Source organism: Pogona vitticeps, chromosome 2, assembly GCF_051106095.1.
Source record: "Pogona vitticeps strain Pit_001003342236 chromosome 2, PviZW2.1, whole genome shotgun sequence".
Lineage (NCBI taxonomy): Eukaryota > Metazoa > Chordata > Lepidosauria > Squamata > Agamidae > Pogona > Pogona vitticeps.
The window spans coordinates 24,506,151-24,522,330 of NC_135784.1; the positions used below are offsets into that span (position 1 = coordinate 24,506,151).

Sequence of the window (16,180 nt, forward strand, 5' to 3'; positions counted from 1 at the left end):
ATCTAATTTAATTTATCTTTCTTTCCTTATCTATCTATTATTTATGATTTATGTTATGTTTTGTTAATTGATATTTTGGATTTATGCTACTATAATTGTATGTATGTTGCTGTTAGCCACTCAGAGTGGTATAGATGTACCGGATGGGCGGGGTATAAACCAAATAATAATAATTTTTAAAAAAACAGAGCTGGAAGGGACCCCGTGGACCCTCATGAAGTCCAGCCCCTGTCAAGGAGCCAGCGGGAGAATTTAAATCCCAACATCTGGCTCAGCAGCCAGATCCCTAAACCTCTGAACTATCCAGCAGTGTATTCTCTACCTAGAAAACCATGGAAAGAATGGACTTGGCCGCATACAATCCTTATTATTGATCTTTGTTATTTTCCCAGTATTGGTTTAAGAACTGCTTCCCAAATGACACTTACAAGTAACTCTCGACTTTCTTCTTCTGTTTCTGCTTTGCATGCTAGAATGTTTGCTCTCTCCTTCTCCAGAACCTCCAGGTGACTACAGATCAGGTCCTAAAAGGAAAAAAAGTCCATATTTTAATTCAGAAGCAAAGGAGAATTGAAGAATATGCTTGCTCCCTATTAAAAGAAGGGGAAGCTCACTGAACCCTTCAAATTGGTTCTTTTGTCCCCTCGGCTCTTTGAAATTTTGGAGGTGAGTTTCTCCCCACCCTGATGAATGGATCTTTCCTGTATCCATTTTAAAAAAAGGATGTCTGAAGCACCTCTTTCTGTTTCAGATTAAACATTGCTTGCTACCTTGTAGTCTTGAGCAGCCTCCTCCAGAGGAACCACATCATGATTCCTGTGCTCTTTAGATCTGTCACACACCACACAGATGGGGGCTTGGTCCTCCTTGCAGAAGAGCTTCAGGGGCTCACGGTGCTTCCCACAGGTTTTCCCCTTTCCCTCGGTGGGGCTCGTTTCCCCTTGGAGACTGAGCTTCTTGGTTAATTCTACAAAGTTTCCCAGCAGCCGATTAGGGATGAGATTCCTTCGGACTTTTTCTCTGCATTGAGGGCAGGAAACCTCTTCCCCCTTCAACCCCTCCCAGCTCTGGGTCAGGCAGGCTCGGCAGAAGTTGTGCCCACATTCAATGGTGACGGGATCTTCAAAATACTCCAGGCAGATGGAGCAAGTGGCTTCCTCGCAGAAGCCCTGGAGGGAAGCAGCAGCAGCAGCAGCCATATCTCATCCCACAAACTTAACTTTTCCCGCTTTCAGAGAATGGGTGTTAGTCTTCCTGTAAATCTGTCAGCGGGAGATCTTCAGCATGTGAAAAAAATGCAAGGAGGAGGAGAAAACAAGGCGCAGCGAAGAAGGCTTTTTAAACAGATGGACTGGACCAAGAAAAAAGGGAATGGATTAAGGGAAAGAGAAATATTTCCAAGCTATAAATTGGTCTGAAGATAACTGTGGTTTAGATCTATGGTTGTGGAGCCAGAGGCTGGAAGTTTGATTCCACATGTCTGGCCAAGTGGATTTCACATGCCACATGTGTTTTTGTCTTGCCTTGTTTCTTCGGATTTTGCCTGATATGCTTGCACAGATTAACAGGGCTGCCTGTTCTAAAACTACAACTGATCCCAACCCATAGCTCCTGCAAGTAGAGTCTGCTTGTGTGGCCTTAGGCAAGCTGCACGGTCCCAGGGTTCCCACACAAACACACACCCCAAGAAGAAGGGAAGAATAAACCATTTCTGACCCTTCTCTGCCTGGAAAACCCTGCAAAGTGTTGCCATAAGTGAACCTCTTATGTTTCTCAAGCTCCAATTTCAGAATCGAAGACTGTGCTGACATTTTTTTTGTGGAAATGAAGAAAGCATTTCATTTCCAAACCCTTTTCTTCCCATGGGGGTGAAAGCTCCCGGCCTGCCCTCACCTCCTTTTGGGAAAGAGCGGTTCGGTTGCTCACTTCCCGGGCTTTGCTTCACAACCCCTGCTTGCCTGCCCCTCACCACATCAGAGCTTTCTCTTGCAAGTTGCTTTTCCTCCCATGAGCTCAAATGCAATATTTCTGGGACTCTGAGAAAGTGGGGGAAGGAGGTGCCCTCCTCCATTTTGTGTCCTGAGGCAGCCTCCTGAAGGGGAACCATGTTGGGAGCCCAGCATGCAGAAGGGGGCGCTTTGTAGTCCTTGTCAGAAGGAGATTTTGAGGCTCCCTCTGAAACGACCGGCCTTCCTTCCCCTCCACCTCCTCCCTCCAACAGCTTGGCCTTTCTGCTCCTCTCTTTGGCCGTCTCCACACAGCTGCCACCTTGGGCCGGCTGGTGGTTTGGTGTCAGCCTCCTTGGCCTCCTCCTCGCTCAGGGCTCAGGGCGTGCGGTGGCCCCAGGTGCCCATCCCCAGGACCAGGCGGAGGCACCTCTTGTGGTTGTGGGTCAGAGTGGCCTCCGCTGTGTTTGGGGAGCCTTCCCCCATTTGATAGAAGAAGCAGGATCATCTTCCTGGGAAACCATATCTCATTGGACCATTTTGTTTCCCACAAGAAAGGGAAGAAAAGAGTGATGAGTGTAAGTACTACATTATTGGACATTAATGTAATTTTAATAAAATTCCAAGCCATTTTCACGGCCTTGGAGGTAAGAACAAGGACTTCTGGGCATGTGCAGACTGCATATTTGTTAGTGAGTGCCAACTGCTGAAATCAAGGGATTGGCACCTGAAACCAAGACATTTATTATTTTATTTATTTATTTATTGCATTTATATGCCGCCCATGTAGACATAGTCTACTCATAAACATGAGTTTATGAATGTGTCATTCCACACAGGCTTTGATCAGAGATACCTTATGATCTGCCATTAAGTTCCCTTATGCTGCCAATATAGAATCTATGTTATAGGCATCATTGGAGGTTGTCCTGAGGCAGCCATTTTAGGCCCTCATGAAAGGGCAGGAAATGGGGGATGAAATCTAGCCTCTGCCCCAGTCAAAGCCGCCCACCATGGCTATCACGAGGGAAAGGGGGCCAGTGGGCTCCTCCCCACTCTTCCAGGTTTCTCTTCCAGTAGATATACATGTATGAATATTTGATTGAACATGCCACAATATTTTTGTCTGGCCTTGAATATTTCCTTTTCCATGGCATCTGCCTGCCTCCCCAACTGGACTCAGGCAGTTCACTTCCCTGACTTCCTGAATGCCCATCCATAGCCACTACCAGACCCACTGGCATCCGGGGTGAGTGCACACTGGCATCCAGAGCGCCAGGTCCTTTGGAGCATCTCACAAGGGCACTGGCTCTGCATCCCCTCTAGCCCGACAATGTGCCTGGCCTCTGGTCCTCCTCCTGCCAGGACTCACCTGGTCCTGGCTCTTAGCAGAATTAACAACCCCTCAACCCCCACCCTTGAAACGGATGGAGCTGCAACCCCTCTGAATCCTGCTTTCTTGTTCTTGATGTGACCAGAGATGTCTGGAGGAGAGAAAGAGGGTTCAAGAGGCTGGCAAAAGCATTTTCCCTCTTCACACCTTATGTTGGAATCCTGAGGAGTTCATAATGACAGTAGAGAGGAAACATGAATGTTGGCCATGAATGTGGCACTCCTGTCGCTCCTGATTTTTTTTTCAATCTTATGGTCATTCAATAGTGCTTGTTACATCCCCTGTAACCTCAGAGAAGGCCAATGAAAATGTCCATTTCTGCTGTTTTTCCTCCTTCTGCTCCTCCTTCAGAATTCGTTCGATTACATTAGCCTATCTGGTCATTGCCGCCTAGAGTGGTCGCAATGACCAGATAGGTGGGGTATTTATTAATTAATTAATTAATTAATTAATTAATTAATTAATTAATTAATTAATTAATTAATTAATTAATTAATTAATTAATTAATTAATTAATTAATTAAATAAATAAATAAATAAATAAATAAATAAATAAATAAATAGTTTTGGGTGGTAAAATTGTCTCAAATGTTGCCTGGCATTAGCAGAAACTATGCCATGCAACTTTGAGACAGAGCCTGAGGAAGATGGATTAATATCGAAAGCTAGGCAACAACTTAACTTTTTCAGTGATGCAACGACAGTATTGAATGCTTATGTCAGAATCACTTCTCCCGAAAGAGAAAATGATCTTGGGCACGGAGCCACTGAAGGCAGAAGCAACCACCACTTTTATGTGCCTGAGGCAGGTCCTTTAAGCTCAGAGGTGGGTCGCCCTGTGGACAAGCTAGACCTGAGAGAGAGCCTCTGGCCTGCTTACAAGACAATCAACCATATGCTGTGTGCTTCCTTAGACAGCACAACAGACTGGCTAGGTAGGACCTCTCTATATAGTAGCAATTAGTGACCTTTCCTATCTCCACTGGAATTAGCTGCAGTCCTGCTGTTCAAGAGATAAGCCCTTTGTTGAGGAATAATTGTTTAATTAGAAAAATTGTTCCACTAAAATACAGTTGCAGCCTTAAAAATCATATCTATCATATCTATCATAATCATATCTAAGCAATGACCATAATTCAAAACCGAGACTATTCTTAGGTTAAAATAATAACCACTAAACTAACCTAAGTAATCATCTTGACAAACATGCTACATCTTAGCACTCCTAGAGAAGCTGGGCTAATCCTCCCTCCTCTTCTCTTTCAAAAAGACAAAACTTTTTTGTTCTCCCATCCCATTCCACACATGAAACAACCATTTTTCTACACGTCTCTGGACCACCTTCCTTCTGACACTTCCAAGCTGTCAACCAATTGAGAATGTGAGGACATAACACAGTTCTTCACTCGTATTTCACATGAGAACTGCAGGTGTCTTATCTCATCCCAGTTAAGAAGAATGTGGTGTTTGGTCTTCTCCTCCATCTTATCAACCTTGCTTCTTATCTTGGTGCCAAGCAGAGCAAAATTGAAACATTCAGTGGCTTAAAGCCAAACTATACAGTAAACTCAACAGAATCCATCTTTGTATGACTACAAGTCCCAGTTGTCTTCTAATTCCTTACAGCTTCTGCATTTGTATTGGGTTTTTTTGTTTGGTTTTTGAGGGACCACACAACCTTTTACTGATTCCCCCCCAATTCTATTATCATTGAATGGTCCAATTGCCTTTTTGGACTGGTTTCCAGATACATTTGAAGCACTCTTCATTATTATCCTTGTCAAAGATGGCTGTCACATGTTTAAGATGTAAAAGTGTTTAAATGTTTGAGAAAGATAAATAACAGGAAAGTTGCTAACTCCATGATTTATGTTGTGAAAACCTGAAAGCAATGTACTAAGTGGTCCACTATATGGCACATTAGGATAATCATTGTTGAAGACACACACTTGGCAATCTAGCTATCCACTGAATCACTGGGTTGGCAGAATGCTCTCTCTGCTGTTGTTATTATGTGTCATCAATTTGTCTCTGACTAGATAGTGACCCCATGAATGAATGATATGCAGAATGTCTTCTCCTTGAATTTGCAAGACCTGAGCCAGGGAGAAAATGACAGGGCCTGTTGGAGGTCACTGATCAATAGAGTTGGGATAAATTGGAAACGGCTTGATGGTTTCTAACAACTAACCTCTCCTCAGATCCAAAGCCACATTCAAAATGAGAGTTGTAATCATGTGTATACTGTTGCTTGTAGTAACATTGGAGGTTGCTGTTTTGAAGTGCATGCCTACATTGCTTTTGTAATTACTTTTATTATTTACCAAATAAGAGAAAACATCTAAGCAAGTTCACACACAAAAAACGCTATCCCTACTTGCATTTGTCGATTAAGTAATATATGTTCCATTCTGTTCCAGAAAGAATATGTACAGTATATGGAAGTCTGTAAGAATCAGGACTTGTGTATGCATAAATCCTATTTACATACAACTTGAGATATTTAAGAGGAAGTTTCTCCATCCATCAGAAAACCATTCTGTTGTTCTTGGTCACACTCATGTCATGAGAAAGCATACAGCATATTTATTTGTGTGAGGGAAATAGAGGAATTACCTTTCCTGAACTCAGAGACTCAGCCTAGAATGAGACATTGCCCCAACGAGTCAGAATAATTTCCTCGTGCTTAGGGCTCTTGCATTTATTTTTCTCAGGGCTAGGGGAGACGGTCTTAACAAGACCGGGGATGTTGTGGCAAAAGACAAGAGAAACCTGAAAGGGGGGAAAAAAGAGAGCCATGGATACTACTGTACATCTTTTCTGGGAATACAGAGAGGAGATTTCTGACAAGCAGGAAAAGGGCTGCCGTCTCTTAAAGAATTGACTGGTCAAGGGAGGAAAGGACTTTGGGAAAGGGAGGGAGAAAAGCAGATCCCCTCCCATCTTGTTTTTGTGAGGCTCGGAGTACCACAAGGGACACTCCACAAAGTGTACCGTCCACCTCTTTGGCTGAGGACTTTGAGAGACAACTGCCCACCCTGGAGAAAAACCTGAAAGGACTGGGCCTGAATGAAGAGGAAGAAGAAGAGCAAAGGAAGAAGGAGCCGCCACTACAGGGCCCCGTTTTGGCGGGAAAGGAAAGGGGGTTCAAAGGAGAGGAGGAGGAGGGAAGGGTTGGCAGTTGGAGATAGAAGAAGGAAAGGGTTGTTGGGTAGAGGAAGAGGAAGAGGGAAAAGGACTGGGCGGAAATAGTACCAGGAGACCCCTGGACAGGGGAGGTGATGGAGTTTCAGCTCCCTTGGGAGCATGCTGAGAGGGAAGGGAGGAGAAAGACCTATAAGAAGCCACCCTACTGGGGCAAGACAGAAGAAAGGGAAGAGAGGCTCAGAAACAGGAGAACAAGCCCTGTCTAGACCACCCTGGGAAACCCTGTGGGAGGAGTCCCTTCAGGCCAAGGCTGAGACCAAACCTGGGCAAAAAGGAATGGGACCACAGGTGGACTGGGTTTTCCACCCTCCCCAATAAGGTCAGCTTCAGAGGGAACCGAGGGATCAGGCGTTCCACAGAAGTGGCATCAGTTCTCATATGAAATAGGGGAGAACTGTGTTATGTCCTCACAATCCTAATCGGTCGACAGCTTGGAGGTGTCAGAAAGAAGGTGGTCCAGAGACATGTAGAAGAATGGTCCTCCCCTTACACAATTAGAAGGGGGCTTCTTAGGGTTCACCGATCAAAAACAAGACACTACCTCTCTGAAGCAAGAGACGGAATCCATTGTCGACGTTAAAGGAAGCATTTTGTTGCCCCAAAAAAGTTTTTGTTCAAACCTCCTGGCTTCCATGTATCATCCATTCAACACACTTCAGACGAGAGGGAGAGGAAACTGCATTGGATCACAGTTTCATATTGTTATAAGGGGAAGGTGGTGGTCAGACGTCTTTCTTGTGGGGAGATTTGCAAAAGGGAAAGGAGACACTTGACCAATTCAGATTTCCCTCTGAGGTCGGCTTATGCCTCGTAGTGAGATTATGAGGAAGGCTTCTCTATGTATAGGAAATAAGGTTCTCCCCAAAGAGGCTCTAGAAATAATGTAGACATGGGATCCTGTATCAAAATCATAAAAGGCCCCCTGCCCCCCTCACAGTTCAGGGACACCCAGATCCTCGGCAGCTTCCCATTCAGAGGAAGAAAAAATTGTCAGGAAAACCAGCGGCCTCCTATTCACCTCTCCATCTTCCCACAGGCCAGACTGAACAGACTTTGGGTTGAGAACTGAGATTCTCCATACAGACGTTCTGGTCACCCCCAGAGCCCATTCTCCTTCATCCCCCATAGTGGCATCCCAGTATTTATTGATTTTATTTATTTGGCTTCTATACCACCCATCTACAAGATTTTTTACAGGTGGCATATGACTCCGGAAAAATTGTCAAAGATTTATACAGATGTGTCACAAATGTTTGTTGGAAGTGTGAAGCTTTTATCATATGTGGTGGACTTGCAGAGTAGCGAAACAATATTGGATAGGAGTGCATACTTTGTTACCAAAAATATTGCTTTGTAAGGTTCCACTAACTCCAGAACTGTTTCTATTGAGTATGATTCCAGACAACATAGAAAAGACTAAGAAGTGGTTAATTATATATATTGTTCAGCTGCTTTTTGTATTGGACAGTTTTTCAACACTTCTGATAGCATGTCCATTTCTGCCGCTTCTAGTATCTTCTCAATATGTTCCTCTGGTTTCGGTATCATAGTCTTTTCCAATTTGGGGCATAAAGAATTCTGGCTGCAGTGACTATATATATAAATAAATAAAGAATTCTGGCTGCAGTGACTATATATATAAATAAATAAAGAATTCTGGCTGCAGTGACTATATATATATATATAGTCACTGCAGCCAGAATTCTTTATGCCACAAATTGGAAAAGACTATGATACCGAAACCAGAGGAACTTATTGAGAAGATACTAGAAGCGGCAGAAATGGACATGCTATCAGAAGTGTTGAAAAACTGTCCAATACAAAAAGCAGCTGAACAACGGGATTTATTTTATAAATGGTTCGAGTCACTAGATAGAGCTTGAATAACAGAGATCTAAACTAGGATGTAAATATGAATTAAAATCTGGACAGCAGCAAATAGTAGAAAAGCAGAAAGTTTGAATTTTGATATTGCAATATGAATAGACAGGATGTCAGTATATTTTGTGTTTCTCTCCCCCTTCCCCCCTTACATTTCCCTTTACCGTCTGTATCCCAAACCCTATCCCAACTTATTAAATATATATTTAATATTTATATGTAATTATAATTCGTAATTAGTAGTATTATAGTATTATAATAATATAATTAATATTATAATAATTTATAATAAAGGTATTATATTTAATAATACCTTCGGATCCCCATCTCCCATTCCCATTAGTGTGAATTCAGGTACAGTGGTGCCCCGTATAGCGCCGTTAATCTGTTCCAGGATTGTCGCTATCCAGATTCTTCGCTAAGCGGGGGGGAACCCATAGGAACGCATTAAACTCCGTTTAATGCGTTCCTATTGGGGAAAAACTCACCGGTAAGCGAAGAATCCCCCATCCGGCCGCCATTTTCGCCGCCTCGGTAAGCGAGGCGCGAAAACGCTGCGGGCAGCCATTTTCCCCCAGCTGGGCGGCGCTGGCTTCGGAGTGGCCGCCAGGGAAGCCTCCACCACGGTCGCTCCGAAGCCGCCTCCCCCCAGCTGGGCGGCGCTGGCTTCGGAGCGGCCGTCGGGGAAGCCTCCACCGCGGTCGCTCTGCAGCCGCCTCCCCCCAGCTGGGCGGCGCTGGCTTCAGAGCGACCGCTGGGGAAACCTCCACCGCAGTCGCTCCAAAGCGCCCGCTGGTCAGCTGGGGGGAAATGGGGCCTATGGGGAAAAATAAAAGCGATCGCAAAATCCGCATCGCTATGCGGATTCGTCGTTAAACGGGGCGCTCGTTATATGAGGCACCACTGTATAGGAGTGGGAACTGGGGATCCAAAGGCACCAATATGGTCTCCCCAGCCTATTGCCGCCAGCTCCCTTCCTTCCACTGTCCCTGGGCCAGATTAACATATCATCAAGAGTGATCTACCAGGGCTGCCACCTGGGATTATGTGGATCTGTTTGATGTCAGTTCTCTCCTTTCTTTCTCCTGGGAAACTAAACTCAAATCAAGCCATTATCATTTATAGAAGAAATCAAAATATGAGGGATTCTCCATCTTGCAAGAACTAGACAAAATCAAACCTTTATACTCTCTAGGAGCAAAAGAGACGAATAGATGACTGTGTTTTAGGTATAGTAGGAGACATTATAAATTTCCCTCACACAACTTGAGCAAATATCTTTATTTAAGATGCACTTCTCAATCTACTGGAATAGCATTCTGTTGTTCCTGGTCAATGCAAGCCCATTCACACCCACATCAGCCCATGCTCATGATAAAACACACAACATATTTGTGTGATAGAAATACCACATGGATTACTATTCTTAAACTCACGAGATCTGGGCTGGAATGGCACATCCTACAACCAGTTACAATTATTTACTCCTGCTTGGGTCTCTTGAGGACAAGAAAATATCCTTTCTCCCTCCAAGGGTTCAAGAGAGTATATCTCAAGAGGACCTGGGAAGTTGTGGCAAAACAAAAGAGGAAATAGAAACAAAAAATAAGAGTTGTGGGTGTGATATCTTCTGAAAATACAGAGGGGAAATTTCTGACATGCAGGAAAAGGGGCTACTGTCTCTTTAAGAATTGACTGGCAGAGGAAGGAAAGGACCCATGGAAAGGGAGGAAGAAAAAGCCCCCCTCTTATTTATTCAGTTTGTTTTCTGAGGAGGAGGGTGGTCAGGAGCATCTCTTGGAGGGAGATTTAGGAAAAGGGGAACTTAACAGAAGTACTTGACCCAAGTAGCCCCTTCAATTTCCGTTTGAGATCAGCTTCAATGCCTTAAGGGGAGATTGTGATGGGTCCTCTTCCAGCCACATGAAAGAAGGGGAGGAGGGTCTCCCCAGAGAAAGAGGCTCCAGAGAAGGTGTAGAGATGGGATCCCGTGTCAGCATCATGAAAGGACACCTGCCCCCCTTCATAGTTCAGGGACACTTGGATCCTTCTCAGCTTCTCACTCAAAGAAAGACAAGTTTCAACAGAAAGGTTGGAGGCCCTGTATTTACTTCTCCATCTCCCCAAAGCCCAGATCCCTTCCTTAGTTATCCATTCAACAAAGCCTTTCCTCCTTACAGACTTCCTGGCCACCCCCACAGCCCAATTTCCCTCACTTCCCACAGTGACTTCCCAGTAATGTCTGCCTGCTCTGAATCCCTCACATCCCAGCACATAAAGTTGATTGTTGAATCTTTCAGGATTGTCAGGTAAATCTTGCCATCTGAATTCATATCTCACACTTTTGCGATCTTCGGACAGAAAGAGACAAGGATTTGCTGTCATTGGATCCAGGGTGACATTTGCTGTTTGGGGACAAAGAGCAGAAGAGAAAGTGAGGAGAATGAGGTGGGGAGAACCACTGTGGTGTGACTTGTGTCATTAACACACCACGCTAGGTTTTTACAAGCACCCATTTTAATCTCCCTCAACATGTATGAGAAAAACATTCTGAATAATAAACAGGGAAAAAGAAATTCTGAGGCCCCATTGAAGTTAAAAGATTGATTGACGCCTGAGCTGCCTTTAGAATCTGCCAGAGTCTATGTGTGGACTGAACTGGCATCTGGGTTTGGGGTGGGGGTCGGCGCTCAATGCCTCCATCCTTTTTGTTGTGTGTGGCCTGTAAAAACCAGCACTTTGAATTGTGCTCAGAAAGAGATTGGCTGACAGTGGAACCGTTGTAATGCGGGGTTGTGCGACCCCTGTAGCCAGGCCCACGTAGCACTCTGGCCGCCGTGTTTTGGATCCACTGAAATTTTCAAACACTTTCCAGAGGTAGCCTCATATCCAGATGGGAAGTGTGAAGGTTTACTCAAGAGATCCTCTCGCCACTCAATCACACAGCCTTTTCTCTGCCTGGACAGGTTTTGTCCTGAAAAGGTCAGCGTGCTGGTGATTGGGAAAGGCCTCCCAAGGTCGGCTCTCCCCCAGCACACTCTGAGTGACTTTATTCCTTGGTGATTCAGGGAAAACACACACACACACACAGGTTGTGGCTCCGCGTTGCAGACCAACCCTGCCTAAAACTCAAAAGAATCCGAAAAAACTCGCAACCTGTCTGAGCATCCAAACCGGCTGGTTTCGTATCTCATGTAAATTTTTATAACTTTATTTAAAAAAGAGAAGTAGCAAAGGATAACAGCTTGACAAAAGATTAAATGTTCCAGCAGCATTATACAAAAAAGCATAATTAGGTAGCATAAATGGAATTACAGAGCCAAAGGCCTGGTAGGGCTTTCTCACAAGGAAACAATGAAGTGCTCATCTATGGCTGCCTATACTTACAAACATGTGCAAAGTTATCCCAAGCATAGAATGCAAAGCATAGTGTGAACAGCTTAAAAATCTTTCTAAGATGATGATGATTTATAACTAATTTCCTTCCAACTTATATCCCCTCATCTCCTCATCAACGGTCTTGAGAGCTCCTCAAATCACCCGGTGTCTTTTAATTGGCCCTCAAAGTACCAGCCGAGTTTTCTTCATGAGCTGCTCTGACGACTCCTGTTCCAAGCACAAGGAATTCTCAACTAGACTCCTTTCCCTCAACCCTGTACCAAGGTCATAATGTTTGTTGCATTATCTCAAGAGAGCTCTGCCTTTCTTACACCATTCTCAAAATATTTCGGCCTGGTGGGGACAACAACAGCCACTCTTTGTGGCCTTCATAGATCTCACAAAGGCCTTTGATTTGGTTAGCAGGGAGGGCCTTTTTAAAATACTTCCCAAGATTGGATGCCCACTCTGCTGAAGACTTCCAACAACTCATGAATCGTTTTAGCAAGGCCTGCCAAGACTTTGGACTAACAATCAGCCTGAAGAAAACACAAGTCATGGGCCAGGGTGTGGACTCACGTCCCTCTCTTACCATCTCCACACAAGAATTGGAGGTTGTTCATGACTTTGTATACCTCAGCTCAACCATCTCTGACACACTCTTTCTAGATGTCGAGCTGGATAAACGCATTGGCAAAGCAGCTACCATGTTCTCTAGACTCACAAAGAGAGTGTGACTCAATAAGAAGCTGACAACATATACCAAGATCCAGGGCTATAGAGCCTGTGCCCTGAGCACACTCCTGTACTGCAGTGAGTCCTGGACCCTTTGTGTACGGCAGGAGAGGAAGCTGAACATCTTCCATATGCGTTGCCTCTGACGGATTTTTGGTATTACCTGGCAGGACAAAGTTCCAAACAGAGCAGTCCTAGAACAAGCTGGAATTTTTAGCATATATACATTACTGAAACAGAGACATCGACGTTGCCTAGGGCAAGTTGTGACAATGGCTGATGGTTGGATCCCAAAGGATATCCTGTATGGAGAATTAGTGCCCCAGAGGGAGCCCACAGCTGCGATACAAGGACATCTGCAAGCGAGATCTGAAGGCCTTAGGAATGGACCTCAACAGATGGGAAACCCTGACATCTGAATGTTCAGCTTGGAGGCAGGCATTGCAACACAGCCTCTCCCATTTTGAAGAGACCCTTGTCCAGCAGGCCAAGGCAAAGAGGAAGTCACAAAAGCAGCAAAATCAGGGAGCTAGACTAGCGAAAGACTGTGTTTGTCTTCAGTGTGGAAGGGATTGTCACTCTTGAATTGGCTTCCTCAGCCACACTAGACGCTGTTCCAAGTCCTCTGTTCAGACCATGTTACCATAGTCTTTCGAGACTGAAGGATGCCTAACAATTGTGATATTTCTCCTTCTTCTTTATCTCCTTTGGATCTATCTGTACTGATTAAGCTATTCAATATTATGTCCATTGTCAAAGTAAAAGTCCACCACCACTATAACATAACCTTTCCTAATTTCATATAATCTAAATTCCATGTCAGAACCCTTAATTGTTTAATACTGGATTTCCTAGTCCCAATTTGCATGTGCACAATAAAAAAAAGGAAAGTAACAAGATCTGCCCCCTCCACCAATCCCTCCACCACATTGAAATCCCCCCCTGCCCCCCATTTCCTTCCACAATCTTTTGGATACACAGACATTGAACTGGGGTGGGTTGGTGGGGTGGGCGAAATAGGTCCAGACAAAATGCTCTGCCTTATCGGCTGACCAGGAGTACCTCTGTCTTGACTGGATTATGTTTCAGTTTATTCACCAGCATCCAGTCCATGCCTAACACCAGACACTGATCTACAACCTACATTTCTTCCTCTGCAGGTATACACTCTAGGTACTGGCCTATCCCTGTAGCTTCCCTTCAGCCCAACATGTCTTGTAAAATAGATTGATCTATGGAAGCTCATCTGGAAAGACTACAATCTTTAAGGTACCGCTACCTTTTTGATTGTTTTCTTTTCTTTAGTATTGTTTCCTCTTTGTCTAGATTTGCTAGCACAGACTGATAATTTTTAAACATGCATGATTTTTTAAAATTAAAATAATTTACATTTTTAGAGAAACAAAATGAATAAATATTGAATCATATAAAATAGTGACGTTGGAAGGGCCTGTGAGGCCTTCAAGTTCAAACCCCTGCTTGATGTAGGAATTTTTCCACTTTAAATTCTGGTATTCCAGAAATAAAAATCAGCTGGAATCTGTTGCTTTTGTACAAGCTTTAACTGGGCCTCTGAATCTTTGCAGTTTATCTGTTTTGCTCTGTTTTGGCTGTTCCGGAATGTCCGATCACTGGAAAAGAATCCAAACAAGGCTTTCCTGTCAATATCCTGAAGTGACTTAAGAAGAGAGCCACAATTCTGGCAAATTATACATTTCCTCAGCTCCCTGGTCTAGGTATGTGTCTTAGGTAGAGGCATCTATACCTAACTTGTAATATACCTAACTTAGTGCTGTGTTTAAAGGGAAGTAAGTCACATTCATGGGTCTAGTGTGCCTTTGACTTTTTTTTTTCACTCGAAGGAGTCAAGGGTGTACTTAATCTCTTGTTAGGCCCCTTCACAATATTGGAAATTGCAGCTGGCTGCTGCAGACCAAATAGGGTCATTTGCATTCTGTATGGCCTTTGGATTTGAAGATCACAGCAAACAGCATGCTGGCCCCCCTAGAGACTTCTTTTTAGCCCAATCTAGCCTATCTCAATTATAAGGTGCAAACCCTCTGTTGACCTTAGTTTTGGCCTTGGGTCATGGGGTTGCAGTACCAATACTCAGAATAAGGCCCCATGTCAGTCTGGTTCTGAACATTGGCAGTAAGAGAAGACAAAATATTGTGGCCCCTTAAAAGGTTTTGTGGATCAACACGTACTTCCTCAAACCCAGACTCTCCTCTGCCTTCCCACCTGTTGATCTCAAACCTTCACATCTTCCTTATTTTTTCCAGTTTTTAGATTTCACTGCTGTGCTGTTTGTTAAAGGGATAACATGTAAAAAGCAGAACAAAAGAACAACTTGTATTCCAAGATAGCTAAGGAGGAGGAGGAGCAAGGCGTGGAGAGTTGGAGAGTGACCAGCAGGAACACCCTCATAAAGAAAGGTCGTCAGATGACTCCCACCTACAAGGCCTCCGGACCAGGACGGAGGAATGGAATCTGAGGGTCTACCTTAGCAGATCCTGCACTGGAGCAAACTACAGGGAAGCCGAAGGAAACTATACTGCAACCCAGCAGTGATGTTAAAAAGGTTAGCAAATCCAAAAGGAACTCTTGACTCTGTTAACACGAGTCTCAGGCCTGTGCCATGTGGAAACAGGAATGCAATGCGAGTACAAGGGGTGCAAGGTGAGATGAACAAAGGCTCAGTGTGGAGAGATCCCACCCCCCAAAAAGCAAAACTGTTACTATTTAAGGTGCAAAAATATTTTTTCTGTCTTTCTGCATTTGGGCAATATCGCTTCCAAGTGTCTCTGTTTGAGTATCTTCTGCACACTGTGCAGAGCTATCCACGGTCCTGCTCTGGAGGAGCCTCTCTCTACTGGGCAGCTGAAGAAAGTGCAAGCAAGTGCTCTTGGTGGGACCAGCAATCGCTTTAGTTCTTGCGTGTCTAAAGAGCCTCAAACTAAGAGGCACCCCCTCCCTTCCATAGATGTAGGGAGCCATGAGAAACATACCTTTCTGTAGTCGGGATCCAGGCAACAAAGAATCTGTGAAAGCAAAAAGATGGACAGATCAAGCAGCAGAGCCTCTTATACACAAACATATCCTCCCACGAACATATTTGGGATGTATTTATTTCCATTAATATTTAGAACTTTTAATTCAGTGTCTGCTCTTATGAACAAAGCCAAGACGCTTCATGGCATCTGCAGATAAAGTTGAGGAAAGAGGAAATCTTTGCTCCGTTTTTCTGCCGATTAAAAGAACAGCTGAGTCCATCTCATGAGTTCTGAGGACCATTTGATGACCCATATCTAGCTAATTTAGTAGTTTGAGAAAAGTTCCCCCTTTCCCCATAGTTTCACCCACCTTGAAAATAAAACACCATACACTTTTGTCAAAGCCCTATGGCATTGGGGTTTGATTTATTACACAAGAAATGCCGTACAGTATCATCCTGAGGAAAGCCTCCTGATCAGGTTCGTCATCTCCCTACCGCCATAAAAAGCCAGTGTTCCTCTCCAACAGGATGAATGCAGAACATCTCCTGCCATATGCTGTAAGCCAGGGGTGGATCCCTTTTAAGGAGTTGTATAGAAGGAAGACTAACAGCCACAGCTGACTTCTGAATAGCTTATAAATTAAA

At 44.2% G+C, this 16,180-nt stretch overlaps 1 protein-coding gene across 9 annotated transcripts in view; it reads right to left on the reverse strand.

Annotated features, from left to right (window-relative positions):
- Nucleotides 1-16,180, reverse strand: part of LOC140704054 (E3 ubiquitin-protein ligase TRIM7) — a 104,703-nt gene that overhangs the window by 67,956 nt on the left and 20,567 nt on the right. For 5 of the 9 annotated variants that reach the window (XM_078388587.1, XM_078388585.1, XM_078388584.1 and 2 more), the window contains 2 exons: nt 15,549-15,581; nt 9,694-10,832 (listed from right to left, as the gene is read on the reverse strand). The exons of 1 other annotated variant lie outside the window; for it this stretch is intronic. In XM_078388587.1, the coding sequence (XP_078244713.1) occupies nt 10,315-10,832; nt 15,549-15,581 (551 nt within the window). In that variant the 3' untranslated portion in view covers nt 9,694-10,314. Of the gene's footprint in view, nt 1-428; nt 525-770; nt 2,252-9,693; nt 10,833-15,548; nt 15,582-16,180 lie in introns of those variants that run through there. 3 more of the 9 variants (XR_013542681.1, XM_072988727.2, XM_072988726.2) reach the window with 3 other exon arrangements.